This window comes from Artemia sp. Qi Xiang Cuo, chromosome 11 (genome assembly GCF_049724085.1).
Source record: "Artemia sp. Qi Xiang Cuo chromosome 11, ASM4972408v1, whole genome shotgun sequence".
NCBI classification, from domain to species: Eukaryota; Metazoa; Arthropoda; class Branchiopoda; order Anostraca; family Artemiidae; genus Artemia; species Artemia sp. Qi Xiang Cuo.
In genome coordinates this window covers 6,061,328-6,081,177 of record NC_142804.1, presented here as the reverse complement: position 1 = coordinate 6,081,177, position 19,850 = coordinate 6,061,328, and the positions used below count along the sequence as shown (strand labels likewise).

The 19,850-nt window shown below is 34.1% G+C and overlaps 1 protein-coding gene across 1 annotated transcript in view; it reads right to left on the bottom strand.

Annotated features, from left to right (window-relative positions):
- The window catches only part of LOC148946571 (B-cell receptor-associated protein 31), a 47,938-nt gene extending 28,374 nt beyond the window's left edge, over positions 1–19,564 (bottom strand). The window contains exons 1-3 of the mRNA XM_089097462.1: positions 19,399–19,564; positions 4,951–5,051; positions 2,028–2,178 (exon numbers count right to left, since the gene is read on the bottom strand). Coding sequence (XP_088953588.1) covers positions 2,028–2,178; positions 4,951–5,051; positions 19,399–19,490 — 344 coding nt within the window. The 5' untranslated portion in view covers positions 19,491–19,564. The remainder of the gene's footprint in view (positions 1–2,027; positions 2,179–4,950; positions 5,052–19,398) is intronic.
- Positions 19,565–19,850: the final 286 nt, after the last annotated feature.

Here is a 19,850-nt window from a genome sequence, read left to right as displayed (position 1 = left end):
AAGGAAAAAAGAGAAACGAAACAAAATGATTTCATTCCAAAATATTTTTCAACAGGAAAAATTTACTACGTACTTGAAAATTTTTATTTAGATGTTTTTTCAACCAAAATATACAATAATTTTAGCCATAAGGGCCAGAAGGGTGGTCATATAAACTTTGGAGAGTAATTGATTTTTGGAAATATTTCTGGTCTAGGCAGTTATAATGAAAGTAAAGAGTAACATTAAACCTCAAAATTAGCAGAATTTATTCCGTATAGGAGGGGGCTGCCCTTTCTTGCTTCCCAACCTCCCCCTCGTGGTCGTAGAAAATTTGGAAAATTAGAGAATTTGGAAAAATAGAAAATTAGATCCCAACCAGCCCCTGTCCTAAAACTGCTTTTGATATCTGGTCCTTGTTATCCCTTGGGACATCTGACCGATATTTTGAGATATTTATTTTACACTTCCTCTATGGCTGCTCAATTTTGCGTATGGCGGAATTTTCTGGGGGGGGGGGAGGACGCCGGCTCCTATAAAAAAAATGTCAAATTTTAACAATTATAAGGCAGAAAAATCCGCAATGACAGTGGAAACAAAAACATCTTTCCCTATAAAAATAATTGACCATATTCCAGTTTTCAGTGCACCTAAATGTATTAATTTCTGGACGTCCCCTCTTTCCTCAAAATCATCACTCATTGCATATAATATATAATTCATCATACGAGGATATACAAACTAAATCTCGTCAGATCTTGACCCTAATCTCGTCTAAGATAAATTGCCAACACTGTTCATTGCATATGTTTTCTTATTGTGTTTGTATTATATTTCATTATTTCAATTTTAGATCTTTATGTTTTCATATATTTATAATATATTCCGCGTCGAGGCCTACATCGTATTATTTTTAATACTAGATTTAGTTTTATTATGTTCTTTTGAATTTTTCTATCTTTAATTTCAGACCTATCCAAGAAAATTATGTTGTTGAAATCCTGGACCAATCACATGGCTGCCTAAACAGAACCATGACTGTGAACAGTACTGCATACCTTTAGAAGTGGCATATCTCAATATGACAAGAAGTGGCATATAAACAGAACCATGACTGTAAACAGTGCTGCATACCTTTAGAAGTGGCATATCTCAAGATGATTATCGCCTAGTAAACATCACGGCGTTACTGGATTTTGATTGATTAAAATGGATAAATACAAAATTTTAAAAGTGGAGGGGGAGGACACATACGGCCTTCTATAAGGAAAATTTCTGAAATCAAGCTGAAACAATGAACTTCTTGAAAACAATAAAAGTTTAGATTTTTGAAACCCAAAACGGAGAAAATCGGGCAGAGCACTGAGTGATTTAACCCTACGTTCGACAGCCATGCGCATCAAAAACAAGGAGAATAGGGGAAGAATAAATAGAAAAATACTACATTAACAAAAGAAGAGGCTCTGTTGAGGATACAGTGGAAATAATTTAGAGCAAAAAAAAAGAACTAAATATTGAACTGCCTTCAGTAGCCATGTACATAAGCATATTTTATATACAATTATTAAGCTCACAACTTGCGACCCCAAAAGAAGCTGCTCAATCGTAAATTAAAATCAATGAACCCTTAAAATATGTATCCAAGTACACTAAAGATTTCACCGATTTAATGTAGCTTATTTACTGCATTGGCTACAAGGTGAGAAGATGGGATATACTTCTGGTTTTTTATTTGAGGTATCTTTCTAAATACTTTTTTTATAATCATCACTAAGATAATGGTTAACCCTGCGATAGGTCCTAATAGCAGTATCACTAACATAATAATAGCAAAGGGAAACAAGACAACCCTGATAAAACTATTCCAATAGAGACAGCATTTTCTTAGTAATGATATCTAGAAAAAAAAGATTGCATATATACATATATATATATATATACTATATATATATATATATATATATATATATATATATATATATATATATATATATATATATATATATATATATATACATATACAATATGTACATATATAATATACTTACAACATCAGAAACACAGAAAAGCTTGTAATGTAGAAGTTCCTTTGTGCTCGGAAAAGTTTCATGTGGTTCTTCAGTTCATTATCAAATGTGATAGGGGCATGCACCACCTCGTCTGATTCATGTGTATACCTTCTAACATCACGGATTGAATCTAAAATTTCCAGCAAGCATTCAAAACCAAATAAATAGGATGCACTATGCTCGTATCTGCACACAAGGAGGGAGGAGATATATCCTCCAAGAGAATGGTCCTAAGAACCCGCCTATAACAATTTAAAATAGTGATCTAGAAGTAAGCCTTTTGTGATCTAGACAACCCTTACTTCAGGAAAAAAGCTTCGACCTTCCCTTCCCTTTTAAGGATCAAACTTTTGCGCACATACGATTATAGCAATACTATAGTAATATTATTATTATTAATAATATAGAATGTATAGTGAATAGAATATATAGGGAATAATATAGAATGTTAATATTATTATTAATTTAAATAATATAGAAATAATAGAATATATATAATTATTAATATAATTCCAATGTACACATAATATTACTTATAATTTTATTCATAATATTTCAATTCATATAATTCAATTCATAATGCTTTATTCATATAATTATAATTTCATAATATTATTAATATAATAATAACATAATATAAATAGCGACGAAGTTCGATGTTTGTAATAATAAATTAATATTAATATAGTAATAAATATATATGAAACTAGCTGACCCATCGCGCATTGCTGGGGTCTCAAAAGAAAGGAAATTCTAGAAAAAAAAACATCGTAAAATCTCCCCTCCCCACATATTAGTAACGATCGTATTTTTAAATTTAAAAGTATTTGAAAGATTCCCCCGAGTACATTTCCCCCTTGTAAATTTTTCTCCATACGTAAAATAACGATCATACTTAAATTTAAAAGTATCTGAAAAATTTATCAAATTACAATATAACAATGGGCGATGTTGGATAGCTGGTATCCATAAAATGTGAACAATGTGATATTTGAATGGAATGAACTGTCAAGTATTTGTGCTTAGAAAGCTCTAATTTCAGTCAGCGCAAAAAGCGTTAAAAGGTTCTTGGGGGTTGGGGGAGATTATATACCGTACCCAGAATCTTCACAAGAGTACACTCAAAAACTTCTTGAAGTTTCTTGGCAATCGGATAAACAGTGTACAAATGCATACAGGGCATGCTGATAAATTCTTGATCTTGATGCTGATGAATCATGCTGATAAATCGCCCTGCTGATAAATTCTTCATAATAATGACAGTAAATCCGAGGGGGTGTCCACTTTCTGCCACGAGGTGTACATCTTAGAACGGCACGTGTGCTGCAAAGTTCTGCAACGCTTGGCACACGCCACCTGATTTTGATGATTTTTGAAAGTGGGCACCCTTTCGAGTAAATTTTTTCTTTCAAAATGTGACCTTAGCTAAGTTTTCCGAGAAGTCAAATTTTACAGAAGGATCCGGATTTCCTGTCACCCAGCAAAAAATTTCCTTGTGTTGCCAAAATATCCGTTTTGCATCTACTTCCGACCAGAGCATATAATATATATATATATATATATTATATATATATATATATATATATATATATATATATATATATATATATATATATATATATATATATATATATATATATATATATATATATATATATATATATATATATATATAAAACAAAAAAAAAATCGGTTTCTCTGATAGGCAATATTTTGTCAAAAACAAATGAAAGCTTCCTGTTTGAGATGTATAAATGAATGTTCAGTATCAATTTCTTTCTTAAGGGTACCAATTCTTTTTTTTTTCAAGAGATTAAGATCTAGAAAGATTTTAGAAAATCTTTTTTCAATCATACATGCCTGTCAGAATTAGCATAGCAGTGTTGCCAAGTCGGTTTTGATGGACAAAATTTGCCACCTTCTGACAGAGCTTAGCTTTATTGGCTTTTACTAGACACTAGTAACACATCTGTAAATCTTGACTAGATAGCTTGGCGTGTGTTCTTGATGTACAAGTCAATAACAGGAAGAATAGGAAAAATACTTCAAAAGTTCCACCTCTTTTAATATCCAATTTTTCAAGAAGGTTACTTCTAGTGGCATATTTACTAAATAAAAAATCCTTAATATTCCAAAGAAGCTAAAAGAAATTGCATGACATATTTGTTCAATCTGAATTTTTAAGCACTTCAAGGACCGATAGGGTGGTGAATACTAACCACAATAATTGCCTCGAAGATGCGGAGAAAACCAGACAAAATGTACTATATTAAAAGCTACTAATTATTCTCACCAATATACAAAATTACTTTTAAGCTAATGAATGATGTTCATTAAAATACCAAACATTAGTCTTGATACTATTTGTTATTTCTATTTTTAAAACCAGGCTGTGTTAAAATCAAAAGTGAAATGGCTTTTATATGTTATTTAATGTTCTACGTTTTATGCGTTATATGTTTTAATGTTTCATACGTTAAACAATGATATACACACACAAATTGCATACTTGTGTACAAAATAACTGATTTGTCCCCATTATAATTGATATAATTGGTATAAATTGGTAATATTATATTGGTAATATTGGTAATTGGTAATAATATAAATGGTAATAATTGGTATAATTGATTTGCCCCATTGTGAGAATAAAGTAGATGGAACAATCATTGACCATATTTTATCTACAAGAATGAGGTTGTTTGAACATGTTGATTTTTAGGGCATTTCGAAAATGATGAACAGAAGCATTAATAGATGGCAATTGTGAAATGAAATAGCATATCTCTCGAAACCTCTTTGGTGAGGAGGTGAGACAGCAAGGTATGAACCCCCACCCTTCTTCTTAGCAACACAATTATATTTATTGGAAGAGAAAAGAGTATAAACAGTAGCATCTTACCTAAAAGACACAGAATAAGAAGTCCAAAAATAATAAAGAAATAAATGTGGGCTTGTTGTCCAATGCTTCGAAGAAGACGGGATTTCAGGATCTTATTCCACCTGCAATTAAATATAATAATAATACAGGAATTTCTAACAAGTACTGTGCAGAAAGCTTCACTTACCTAGGTAGTATTATTAGTAAAGATAGTGAATGCAGTCAAGATGTTAAAAGTTTAGAAGAATAGAACGATATTCTGTGGACCAAGATTAGAATGTTGGATGCTACAGTGATGACAGTGGTCAAGTATTGTTCTGAAGTGTGGGGTGTCTTAAAGACAGAGAAGGATTGGTTTGATGTTTTACAGAGAAATTGTCTACAGATTATATTGGGTACCCATCTGACTGATAATATTTAAAACAGTAAGCTGTACAAAAAACAAGATTCAATCCCACTTTCTAGGGCTATAATGAGAGAAAGACTGAGATGGTGAGAACACGTTCTGCAAATCAGTGTTAAGTAATTGCTTAAGTAAAAAGTACTTAAGTAAATAATCTCAGTACTTGCACTCTGCTTCGGTAAGATTCCAAAAGCATTTAATATACGTACTTAAGTAAAAACTAGAAGCACTTAAGGGTACTCAAGTATTTTAGACCAGTGTTCAATTTTAATACCAACTTTATTGGGAACACAGTCACTGCGATGCTTTTGCATCGTCTAACGAGGGATTCTACTTTTCTGAGCCCAGTAGCTGAATTTGAAACAAGGAAACCATAAAGTATGCTGATTTTCCCTTTGTTTTGAATGGATAGTTTTTTTTTAGATAAACGGAAAAATAGATAGGGTCATTTCAGCTGTGAAGTACAGAAGGCTATGATTCGTGAATTTGGACTGACATATTACATGTCCTTGACTGCAGACATTTGGTCTGCAAACACGAAAGTTACTGGGGAATAACTGCCCATTTGCTTGACGAAGATCTTAGGTGGAAATCTTTTACTCTTGCATGTTCACGTTTTAAAGGCTCAGATAATTACGACAAAAACGGCTGAGTAACTAAATGGTGTTTTTGCGAGATATATTTGTAGTTGAAAGAAAGGTATGTGGAGTATTAACTGACAATGCTTCAAACTTTAGTAAAGCATTTAGAAATTTTCGAAAATCTCCAGTGATGAGGGTCAAGTAAGAGGCGACGAGCATGAAGGTGAATCAGGTCAAAATGACTTATTCTCGTTTTTAAACGTTAAAGAAATTCTTAGTAATCGGATTGAGCAAGAATGCTTCGAGTATTTCCAACTTCCTCCTCATTTCAGATGTGTCAGCCATGCACTCAATTTGCTAACATCAACAGATATTGATAAAGCATTGAATGATGTTATATATAAGCAGGAGTACTATACCACTTTCGCCAAGTGTACTGCTCTCTCTGACGCTGTCAACAGGAGCTCAAAAGCCGCAGATGCTGTCAAAGAGGTATACAATAGACAGCTCACCAGGCCTGTGACAACTTGATGGAATTCGAAATATGACAGTGTGAAACTTTTGATGGGTTCACAAAAGAAGAGGTTTCATGGTGTCTGTGATACTTTACAGAAACCTAGGTTTGGTTCTAGTGATATAGATTTCAAGAATATATACCTATCCAAGAATATATACCCAGCCAAGAACATCATTTGTTCTGGATATCCTTCAAGGGAACACAAGTGCTTCTTTGGTACAATTTACCCTACAATTCGATCTTTTGAAAAGCTTAGAAAGCTGAAAGATTTAGTGTGGTTGGCCCAGCCGCTGGTACATGTTCTTTTTGTGGGCCTGGAGGAAAGAGCTTCTACTTTACTGAACAAAAGAATTTTTCATGACAAGAATTGTGTTGTTACCACTTCAAGCCATCCTTATTTCAAACTAAAGTGGTTTCCTAGCGAGAGTAGGGATGTAGCTGTAAAATTTTTGGCACAAGAAGTAAAACAGGTTGAAGATCCCAAAACGTAAAGAGACTGACAGAACTGACAGAGCTATATACTTTACTGGTGATAAATACTTCGACAATAGTGACAAAGAAAGTACCGCGAAATATTCAGAGAATCGTGAACGCGATGAAAATACTGTGAAGGTGGAGGTCCTTTCATATGTGACTGATAAACGAAAAGATCTATACGTGCTAAAAGACTACCCAAGAGTGATGAAGGTCTTTAGAAAATTTAATTCCATAATTCCTTCATCAGCACCCACAATGCGACCTGTTTTTGGCTAGTGGAGGAACTTTTACCCCAAAATGGAACATGCTTGGAGATGCTATGCCTAAAAAGCTACTACTCTTGAAAAGAACAAGCAAGAAATCCAGTTAAATTGTTCTGTAGTATGAAGTGATGTATGGCGCGTCTAATATTGTTTTGACTATCTAGCATTCTGCTATTTTAAGTGGATCACATTTTCATTATCTAAGAGTTTCTGTATCTGGTAATTGAAGTAGAAAACAGTTTCTATTGTCTTTGCAAGGTACCTTTTCGATAGAGTTCAGAATAAAATATCAAAGGACAAGTATTTTACTTATGAAAGTAGCACACTATAGGATCACAGTCTATGTGGTACTGTTGCCATAGGAGTTCTTCTAATTAATATCAGCATGGAGCCTTTCTTGTATTCAACTCTGCAATATAAATTCAATTGGTATTCCTTACTGTTTACTTCGCTTGTTTGGTCTTGGACCTACCGAGAAACCAATTGGATACTACAGTGGTGACTTATGGATTTGAAGTAAAACCTTAGTACTTAAATACTTAAGCACTAAAGTACTCTAAAAAAAATATACTTATTACTTAAGTAGAACTTATGAGAAGTACTTTGTAATTGTACTTTAGTAAAAAGTAAAAGTACTTGGCACAACACTGATGCAAATGAAGAATGGCAGATTCTCAAAGATTGTCCTTGTCGACTAACCATCTGGGCTAAACGAAAAACAGATCGTCCCCAAATTGGGTGGGAGGTCGCGAGGAAGAACTTAAGAGAAATTGAACTTCTTGGGAGGGAGTGAAGAGGGAGGCGTTAAATAGATCGGAACGGTGGAGGGGCATACGTAGCTGTGCTGGCCACAGGCGGCTTGGTGCTGCAGTGAGTTGTAAGTGGCAATAGTAGTACTGGGCAGGTAAAAGGGAAGGAATTATTACATGGACATATTATGCCTAGTGTACCTTTCACTGTTATTTCCTTTGTCTCTATCAGGACAGCATGGAAATTAAACACTACAATCGGCTAATTAGCGGTTGTTCTGGATATCCTTCAGGGGAACAAAAGTGCTACTTTGGTACAATTTACCCTACAATTCGATCTTTTGAAAAGAAGCTTAGAAAGCTGAAAGATTTAGTGTGGTTGTGCCAGCCACTGGTACATGTTCTCCTTGTGGGCCTAGAGGATAGATTTTCTACTTTCCTGGACGAAAGAATTTTTCATGACAAGGATTGTTGGCCTTTATCTCACTTGGCCTTTACTTTCATTTTGTCACTGGAAAGATACTTTCCTTAAGATTTCTTTATGTCTAAATGTGTTAATATTGAATTAGCAATTCCTAAATTGGCTTTTTGTTGTGTTTTATCGGTAGTTAAACAGTTAATTTGTTTGGCATATTGACAAACTGTTGTTTGCTTAAGACTATTGTCCTGAATATTTTATATATATATATATTATATATATATATATATATATATATATATATATATATATATATATATATATATATATATATATATATATATATATATTTTATAACCCTTCAAAAATGCAAAGTATGACGATGGAGTATAACAAAAAATAAAATGAAAGAAAAAAACATAAAAAAAACTATAGTAACCCAGCAAAAAATAAATAAATAAATATAAATAAGGAAACTAGCATTAAAACGAAAAATCCTTCCAAGGGTGGTTTGATGGATAACCCATAAGCTTGGAAAAAAGCTTATCTGCCGCATCAAGAGGATCTGGCAAGCTGTATCTCTCCCGCAGTCCACCATTCCTAGTCCAAAAAGGAACCCAGATAAGGAACTTTAGATATTTAAAATAAGCCCTCCTGATTTCTATTTTATCTGATTGGTTAAAAACATCCCAGAAAGGAACCAGGTATAGAACATGAGGGAGAGAAACAGCATTATATACGTTCTCAAGGTGGCGTTAATCAAGATTCAGCTGTGATCCAACTGCACCAGCATACGCATTACAGATCTTACATTTAGCTCTGGCAATTAGTAATTCTTGAATTGTCATTAGAGAAGCATCAATAAGTAGTCCCTTGTGCCCAAGCTCCTGCATTTGTGCCAGATCAGTGTCCTTCTAGTTTACGCTAACAGGGGTATTAGAACGATCAAAATCAAGTAATAAAACATGCGACTTAGCTGCATGTAAATAAAGACAAATCTCATTATAACTCTTAGCAATCTCCCTAAAACTTTTCTCCAAACTAAACACAGTCCAACTTAGGTTAAGAACGTCATCCGCACAACATAAAAACAGACTCACTAACACCGTTAAATATATAGCAAGGCGATGAATCCCCTTGGGCTAGTAGGGTTACGTTATTATAAATATTAGGAGAGGTAATGGTCCTTTGTTTAATTCCAATATTCAAACGGAGTTCGAAGGAAGAAGCGAGGATTCAATCTTTAAACGTACACGGAGGTGTCTATACATACAACAAAGAGGTCGACTACATCAACAGATAACCCCCTTTCTAATAACTCATGCATAGCTTGAGAATGAATTAGAGATCCAAAGCCAATACTAATATCATATGCGCCAATAGCCAAAGGACTATCTGACATTTCAGCATCCTTTAATATTGTACATAAACGCCTTAAAGCGAGGTAGCAACTAAGACGCGGTTGACACTCAAACTGAAAAGAAGGCATGACACACTGTTGACGAATATGATCAATAATCAACAACTCAAAAATCTTTGAAAACACACTAGAAACTGTAAGACAAACAATAAGAAAGCGGTTTCCCTTTTTTCAAAACTGGAGTTACAACACCAAAACATAAGCAATCGGGCACACCTACTGTAAAAATCATCTGGAACCAAAAAGCAATATGGTCAAAAAGGTTATCACTGGCAAACTCAAAATAGCAAACACAAATCTCTTCTAATCCACAAAAAAACTTCTTTTTAAACTTCAGTGTGACCTTTTTAATGAAAATGTGTCCAACGATTACCTGCTCAGATTTAGCTCGACTGTTCAAATGCTCTTAATTTCATCATGAAACTTTTTAGCCTGCGGACTATCAGGGGCTTTAAACTGGGCAGAAAAATGAGCCACCTACTCGGACTCAGGCATTTCTAAAGCACTAAAAACAGTAGATCAACCGGGGCGAGACTTCCAAAGCGAATTTGGATCGTCAGCTATTTTTGCCGCCAATTAAGCTTTGATATTGACAACATGATCACGGAGCGCTTTTCAAAACTTTCTTTTTGTATGCATACGTACAGCACTCACATCAACAACTCTAGGCCTATCACACTTGTTCCATATAAATAGCGATACATTAGCTTGGAAACAAGCCATGGCTCAAATTTAATTTTAAGACTAACCATATCTTTCCGTTTTTACTTTAGACGTTTGAACAGGTATAGCTACATTACTAGCACGTCTAATAGCAGGAATAATTTGTTCATAATGTAAGTTAAGCTGTAAGCGAAGCTCATCCATAACTGCAGAATAAGATTGAAGGAGGTGGTAGGGAACTTTTATTTTAGTCAAAATATCAACACAAACTTTTCAGAAAAGTACTACGTTGGTGAGATCCCAAGATTTCCGGACAGACCATTTAGAACGTAGGGAGGCCCTTGGAGAACTAGATACTAGTATACTCAAGCTAGTAGAAATATGATCGCTGCACAAAAAAATCATTCAAAACTGAAACTAAATACACTGGCTTGCCAGAGAACAGAACATGATCGTTGTTTGAAGTAGTGTTAGCTACGGATATGAAGGTAAAGTATCGATTTTTTGGGAGCACATGGAACACATTAGGTAACATCTTCTTTAAAATTTGAGCTCGGGGACAACGATCATTTGATTAATCTAAGTTGAAATCGCCAATAATGAGACAACATGGGAATGAATGGAGTAGTTGATTTACATATTTAGCCAACTTACGACATGCGTTATTAAACCTCATTTCTGAGGCCTGATCGCTATAATTAATGGGTAAACAAACATTTACAATAGCGAAATCATTGCAACTAACGGCAAGAAAGTCATCATCTGAACGTAAACATTCAAAGTTATACTTGCTCAAGACAGCCAGCCCTCCGCTAGGTCGGCCCTTTCGTTTTTGACGAAAAGCAGGGTTTTTCAAAGTAGAATTATCACGATATATTTGTAGCATGTTTTGTAATCCGGTAGTAAAAAGCGTTTCTGTATGCAAACTATGGCGTATTTTTCAACCATATTTTCAAGCAACGCACGCTTATTCAGGACGCCACTATTTATGTTCCAAGATAACACCAATACAAAACTGTGGTTAGTTGCCATTTCTAGGAATTTGCTGGGATTCTATTTGCTTTCGGTTTTTGGGACAGCTGAAAGAGTAACAGCTGTGTTTTCTAGATTGGCATGATGCACAATATAGACTATTAGTGCAAGGGGATTCTTCGGTATGTCCATGTCCAGTTTGCACACAGTGTCCACATATCTGAGAAACTCAGATATCTTTGCCACGTGACCATCGTCTTTGTGGCAATTATAGCATCTGTGGGGTAGATAACGACGTGGAGGATCTCGTATCCAAGTTTAGAGGGATTTTTCAAAAAATTCTCCAGATCATTCTGAGAAGCGAATGATAATTTAAAAGTTAATGAAAGCCCGCAACGTTTGGCCTTAATGCAGATAGGAATCAAGGCTTGTAATCCATCATGAAACTCGAATGGTACCTGCTTTAAGATGTCCGTAAACTGTTTAGCTTTGACTTTTACAGCTACGCTATCGTCCGAAGCTTTAAACGAATCTGCAATTCTCTCAGCCATTTTAACATTGTCTACAAGAACTTTAAACTCTGATTTTTCAACGACGAACTTCAATCTTATTTCTTGAAGGATCCGTATTACATATTGAATCGATAGCTAATTTACGAGCTTCAGGGGTCATCAAGGATTTAGGGCGATTTTTCACCACTTCAAACTATAGTGGATGGATTACAACGGTATTTCTATCCAAACCAGGGATATGCTTACATACGGACTCTTGTCTGAACTTTGTTACAATTTTTCTATCTTTCTACACATTTAATTCACTGTAGAGGTTGTGCACGCCGAAACTAGTTTTTGAGCATCTATGAAATATTTATGCAATATCCATGATGTTATCCTCATCATTAAAGTACTTTACGCATCTATCATTACTGCCACTTACTTCATATATTAACTTTTTCCCCTCAAAAGCCGTTTTTTTAGGAAAAAACCCCCCTACTCTTGAAAAATTTATCAGTTTTTACGCCAGCATACATGCATCGGAACATATACTGAACTAATAAAGTTCAGTATAGGACAATGCAAAAATTGATCGGAAGCCATAACTTCATACCAAATCCACGCAACGCAGTCGTGAAATAATCCAAAACATAATCCTCTAGCAATGCTCACCGCTTGAGAGCTGAATGAATACTGCTTGAGAGCAGAATGAAGGAACGTGTTAGTTTAGCTTGTGATAGTATGTGAAAGATAAACAGAAAGGAGGAATAGAATTTAAGCTGAATTACTTAATCCAGTTTAAATTGCTGATTTTTCTTCAAAGAATGAAGAAGTGTTATTTTAACACCTGCAAAGATACACAGGAAGATAACAATGAATTCACCCCTAAATTGTTTAATCACCCTTGAATGGAATGAAGTTATTTTGGCGTCTGTGAAGGATAAACAAAAAAGAAGAATTCAATTCATGCCAGTAAAAAAAAGATCATGTGAATCACGTCACATTTACATCAAACAGTTTGTGGTAACAAACTGTAAGTAAGGAGCAAATCAGCTCAATAGTAACAAAAACTCTAAAAAGCGGCATTTTTCTACCGATATATATATATATATATATATATATATATATATATATATATATATATATATATATATATATATATATATATATATATATATATATATATATATATATATATATATATATATATATATATATATATATATATATATATATATATATATATATCAATAGAATCGGATTTTTACGTTGATTTCAAATATATAAATTTCATTAAATTGAGTCTTACCCATCAAAGGTTACGAGCCTGAGAAAATTTGCCTTGTTTTCAAAAAAAGGCGAAAATAACCCCTAAAATCATAGCATCTTGATAAAAAACACACAATCAGATTCGGAGTATTAGATAACCCTATTGTAGAAGTTTCAAGCTTCTATCTGCAAAATGTGGAATTTTGTATTTTTGCCAGAAGAGAAATCATGGATGAGTGTTTATTTGTTGTTTTTTTTCCTAGGGGTGATCGTATCGACTCAGTGGTCCCAGAATATCGTTAAAGGGCTCATTCGAACGGATATTAAAAGTTCTAGCGCACTTTTTAAGTGACCAAAAAGATTGGAAGGCAACTAGGCCCCTTCCCCCCCTTTTGTCCCCAAAATCGTCTGATTAAAATTTTGGGATAGTCATCTTGTTCATCATAGTTGAAAGGCCCAATAACCATACCTTTGGATATAACATGACCCCCCACGCCCCAGGGGAAAGGTCTTTAAGTTATAAAAATTGTTTATGGATATTATTTGTTATTGGGAAGCATGCATACATTTTAGGGTGGGAAGACATATTTTCTGCTGTCTTTTTTCATGGGGGAACTTTCTATGGGGAGGGAAGTTTCCAGGAGAGATTTGCCATAATTCCTATACAAAATTCTTTTTATATTTCTTGCTTTCTCTTTCCCATCTCAACTTTACACTTGGAGCTGTCAAGGGTGGGTAGCTTTTCAGCGGAATTGAATTGTCTAGAGGTTTCTCCATGGAGGTGGGGCCATATTTCCTGAGATTATTTAACAAAAGATCAGAAATTAAATAAAAAACAAACTTTCAACTGAAAGTAAGGAGCAACGTTAAAACTTAAAACAGACAGAAATTGTTACGTATATGAAGGGGGTTGCCTCCTCCTCAACACCTCACTTTCTACGCTAAGTTTAAATTTATGTCCCAATTCTTTAAGAATGGCTCCAGAAACACTTGAAATAATTGTGTTAGATTCATAATTTTTAAAACATATTTTTTGGGGCTGGTATATGGATGACACAATTTCAGCATGGGATTATGTGGAGGACAAATTAGAAAGATTTTTGGAACATTTTAATTGTTTGGGGGAGGGATTTAAAGTTCATTGTTGTATTAGATGAGAATGGGAAACTTCCTTTTCTTGATGTTCTTCTTTTAAAAAATGAAAATAGTCTGGATTTTAAAATTTACAGAAAACCAACAAATAACAATAGATTTTTGTCTTATAGTTCTGGTCACGCTCGCCAAGTAAAAATTGGTTTGATCATTTCTTTAACTGACCAGATCTTTTATACTGACTAGTATTTGCTCTCCAAAATTTTTTGAGGAGTTGTCTTTTCTAAGAATAATACTAATAAGCAACATGTATCCAGAGTAGTTAATTAACCAGACTTTTTCAAAAAGAAGAAAAAGGTTTCTAGAGATTTCTAAGGAAGTCTTGGAGACAACTCAGGAGAAGTATGTTTTTTGTTGCTTACCATATGTACCCAGGCTAAGTGAAAAACTTAAATGGATTTTACAGAGTAATGGTCTAAGGGTAGCTTTAAAGAGTAATAATACTTTGGGTAGTTTTCTAAATTCTGGGAAGGATCTAACTTCATTAGGTCAAAAAAGTAGGGTTTGTCAGATCCCATGTACTTGCAGAAGCTCATATGTGGGACGTACTAACCAGAATTTGAAAATGAGATTATTACAGCATAAAGATTCTATTTCTTTGGTTTTAAAGCAAGATTCTAAGTCTGAAGATTTAACTTTAGCCCTTTAAGAACATATTTTCAATTTTCCAGACCATTTACACATTTAAAAAAGTTGAAGAGAAACAAAGAAATAAAGTAAAAAGAATAGGCATGTTGAATTCACCAGGATCTGCCCACAAGTATTCCCAAGTTTTTCAACACGTGTCAAATTTGGTTCTGACTTATGTCAAAAACAGGTAACTTTTTTGTTCTGTTGAATGTGTAGGTGAAAATGCTCCAATTTAAGAAAATCTGAGTTTTGTACCCTTTTCTGATAAAATTTCAAACTTCTAATCAAACAGTTAGATTTGTATATGTTTTTCCTACATACTGAAACTACCTTCAAACGAAAAGTTTTCAAATTAAGCCTTCTGGAGTAGAAAAAGTGTTTTTTTTTTCACAAAAACTGTCAAATCATAGGTACCTTGACACTACTGTTTATTAGGATCACAGATGATATACCAGAGCAATCTTTAAAAAGAAAAATTATTTATATTTAACCTAGTCCGGCAGTTTTCAGAATACCAGTGGCGATTGATGAAATAAAAGAACTGAGTTATTAATTACAATGAATGTCCAGCAATCCAACTAAATGTTTAATGCTCCAATAAATTAAATAAATTTAATCACAATTCTTAGAGTTTGTATTTTTATTCAATTTTAGTGTCTCTTACAAATGCTGGACCTGCTGTAAACTGAGGAAGCGTTTGCTACAGGAAATCCATCAAATAGTTCATAGTGTTAAATGGTAAGCAACAACAAATTCTGGTCAACATTAGCTTTAAATCTGATAACCATAGGCTTGAATTTTAAATTATTGGAAATATTTAAATTTAAAAACTAGTTCTTAGAAAAAACAAATATGCATAATTTTTGAAAAAAAAAGAAGAAGAAAGATGCTTGATCTGGATGAATTCTAACATTATGAAATTTAATATATTTGAGAACTCCAACCAGGCAATAGCGTATTTTAGCTCTCTACAAACAAGAACATAACACTGCAAATTACTGAGAAGATTTTTTTTCAAGAGTGACCATTTGGCTAGCAGCTGTAAAATAGTGAAAGAGTGTTCATTTGAATGGAAATTTGGATATTATAGCTATTTGAAAGTAATATGAGACATCAAAATCACAGCAATATGCCAGTCTTGGTCAGTGAGTGTCACAAAACAACAATATTGTCCCTCACACTTTAAAATGATATTGAGGCAAAATAAAAACATGCCAAATAGCTTTAAAATTGTCCAAGAACTTCCTACATAACACCCCACTTTCTGACAACATGCTCCCACATCATGAAACATTTACCATTTGCTCATATTAAGTCCTTACAAAAATTAAATGAAAAAAAGAAGTTTTATTTAACTGAAAGTAAGGAGCAACATTAAAACTCAAAACGAGCAGAAACTATTCTATTTATGAAGGGTTGCTCCCTCCTCAATACCTCGCTCCTTACGCTAAAGCTGTTAGCACTTTAAACAAAGCTTCCTATTATAATTAAACGGCCCCTGTGTTTCAGTAGCTGTTCTTAAAAAATCAGGACAAACAGTCAAACACTTGTAAGCAATCATATTTCAGAGAAAGATGTCAAGTATTATTTCAATGGACTAAGGAGATACAAGCATCACTGTGAGAAGATTTTCCCTTTGAAATTCCAACCAAATGGGCCCTTTATCAAGTTTCTACAACAAAGTTTTCACTAAAAACCTTATATGCCCACAGGGCACAAATTACAACCCTTACCCTAAGGGCTGTGGGGGGAGTGTCATCCTCAAAGATATAATCTCTGGACCTTTGAAGTACTTTGAACAAAATGGCTATCTCAAAATTTTGATTGGAAGTGTCTGGATAAATGGTGGGTGTGGAAGGGGTGTTAGTTGCAATTCAATCACTTTTGACTATAAAAAAGGGCACTAGTCATTTCAATTTCCAATCAAATGAGCCCTTTTTGAAGTTTCTATGTCACCGCTTTCTATTAAAACCTTATATGCCCCCCAGGACATAACTTACAAACATTGCCCTGAGGGCTGTGGGGTTATAAAAACCTTATATGCCCCCAGGGCATAATTTGCAACCCTTGCCCTGAGTGTCCTCCTCAAAAACATGATTTCTATCTGGAAATCAACTATGCTGAACAAACTGGCTATCTCACAATTTTGATTGGAAGTGTTTGGGGAAATGGTGGGTGTGAGAGGAGTGTTAGTTGCTCTCTAATCACTTTCAACTATTAAAAAAGGCACTAGCCCTTTCTATTTCCAATAATAGAAAGAAGTTCTTTCTTTTGAAGTTTCTATGGCAACACTTTCTATAAAAACCTTACATGCCCCCAGGGCATAACTTACAACCCTTGCCCTGCGGGCTGGAAGGGGGGGGGGGGTTGTCATCCTCAAATGCCTAATTTCCAGAACTTTCAACTATGTTGAACAAAATTGCTATCTAAAAATTTTTATTGGATATGTTTGGGAAATTGTGGGTATAAGAGGGGGGTTGCTGCCCTCCAATCACTTCTGACTATTAAAAAGGGCATTAGCCCTTTCAATTTCCAATCTAATGAGCCCTTTTTAAAGTTTCTATGACAGCACTTTCTGTAAAAACCTTATATGCCCCCAGGGCAAAACTTACAACCCTTGCCATGGGGGGAGTGTCATCCTCAAAGACAAAGTTTTCCAAGACTATAGTCAGATGAGCCATACTAGCCAATTCTAGTTCCAATGAACCATTATAATCAAGATAAGTGTCCAAAATAAGGCACTGTAGAGCACTGGGGGTCTTACCCTTGGCTAATAATTTGGTAAATTTTCTGGTTCACTGACTAATAAGACAGCAATGAAATAGATAGACTTTTAAAATCACAATTTTGTCATGAATCCAAACATAACATTCATTTGCATCAGAAACAAACTTTACCCCCTTCCATCTAATGTGTAAATATATACCCTGACTTGTATATATGCAATTAATTTTACATTATTTTGACTAACTGTTAAATCAACTTGAAGAAAAGAATGACTTAGAGACATACACGTCTCTACATGTATGTATGCAAAACCATGACATGTATGCAACTAAGGGTATATATGCACATTAGGGGGAAGGGGCAAAGTTCATTTCTGATGCAAATGAATGTTATATTTGGATTCATTATGAAATTCTGATCCTAAAGATAAATCTATTTTATTAATGAGTTAACTGGAAAATTTACTGATAATTCTAGGCATGTTGAATAACCTAGATCAGTGGTTCTCAAACTTATTAAGACACTGTACCCCTTTTTACCTGCAAAACATTTAGGGTACCCCTTCTGAGTTACCAGTACTAAGTAAACTATAGCTAAAATATAAATAAAATTGCCAGTCCTAGAGTTAAGGGGCTCTTATATTTTTATCATGCTGACTGTGTACCTTCTCAAAATTTGTGTCTACCCCAAAATGACTTCTGGGAGAAATTACATCAAGCCCTTTAAGGGCTTTTAACAGCCCATAGTAACCAAAAGTTTTAAAATGTGTTTCTAAAAGAACTGGCTAGTGAGAAAAAATTGTCATTTGTACCTAATTAAGAAATGGTAATTTTCAGAATTTTTTAAAAGAGCCAGAAATCTCTCAAAACAATGTCAGTTTTGATGTGATGTCATTTTTGAGGGGATTTCAGGTTTTTTTGTTTTTTTTTTAACTCCTATAAATTTGTTTTCAAAATAAATGCTTTTCTATTGAGACTGCAGGAAATAATATTTAGCATTCCTGAATCAGCTACAAAACAATTTTTTCTCCCTAGCCAGTTTTTTTAGAAACATATTTCTGGTAAAATTCTATTTTAGCTACTTTTGGCTGACCTTTAAAAATCTGTGTGTTATAAACATGAAACCTTGCAAAATAGATCTTCTGCTTAAATGAAGTAGCCTAGCCTACAACAAAATTGTTTCAGCTTCACAACTTTGCTCAATCCCAATTTAATAGGTTTTAAAGATATGCAAATATATTTCCTAAATTCTGAAGAAAAAAAAACATTGATATGACTCAAAATTCTACACAAAGAACAGGAATTGAATTTTCAGAACTAAAACCAGGGGAAAAGAAACTAATAACTGAAAATTAATGTAAAATGTTGTTTTGTTATAATTTCAATAGGTATAGACCTGTCATGTAGGCAAATTTCAGGACCCTCTAGAGAGAAGAAATGGAGGTAGGTCAGCTACTTCAAAATACATTCCCAGGACATACTGTAGACACATCCCTGAAAGTTTCATTTTCCTAACCTAACCCCCTCTCCAAGATAGCCAAAAGTAGCTATAGTAGAATTTTACCCATTTAGGAACAAAAAAGCAATTTATGAGCAATTTCAGAGAGAAAATTACCTATATCCACTTTCAGTATAGTTTCTTATATCCACATACCCAAGAACAAAGCTTTTGTATGCTTATAGAGCCTAGGCCTATAATTTCATTAGGCCTAGTTCTAAATGTGAAATAACAAACCTCTGGACTGATATAAATGGAAGTAAAAGCAGGCTCACTACAGCCACTTCACCATACAAGAAAGCAGCTATTACAGTCCATTGAAAGCTCATTGTAAAATAGCTTATGATTTTAAAACAATAAAAAATTAACAGATATTTGAATGCTGAATCAGCTAAGCCGAAATCGCTTCTTCTGAAAAATAGCCCGCAGGACTGCCGGCACAGCGAAATTAATGGTGCTACTGAGGGCCTCCAAAAAGTACTAATTCGGCATAAAAGTACTACCTCCTAAAAATTTGTCATGTATTGCGCCACACAATACGAGGAACACGTCTTATTTGAGCGCCATAGTTTCCCTTTGTCTTATAATATAAGCAAGATTTCTTTCTTCTTCTTCTAATTCACAGCAGGCGGGCTATTCAGTTGATACTATTTAGCCCTTTTCTTTTTGCTTCACTCTGTGGGCAACAG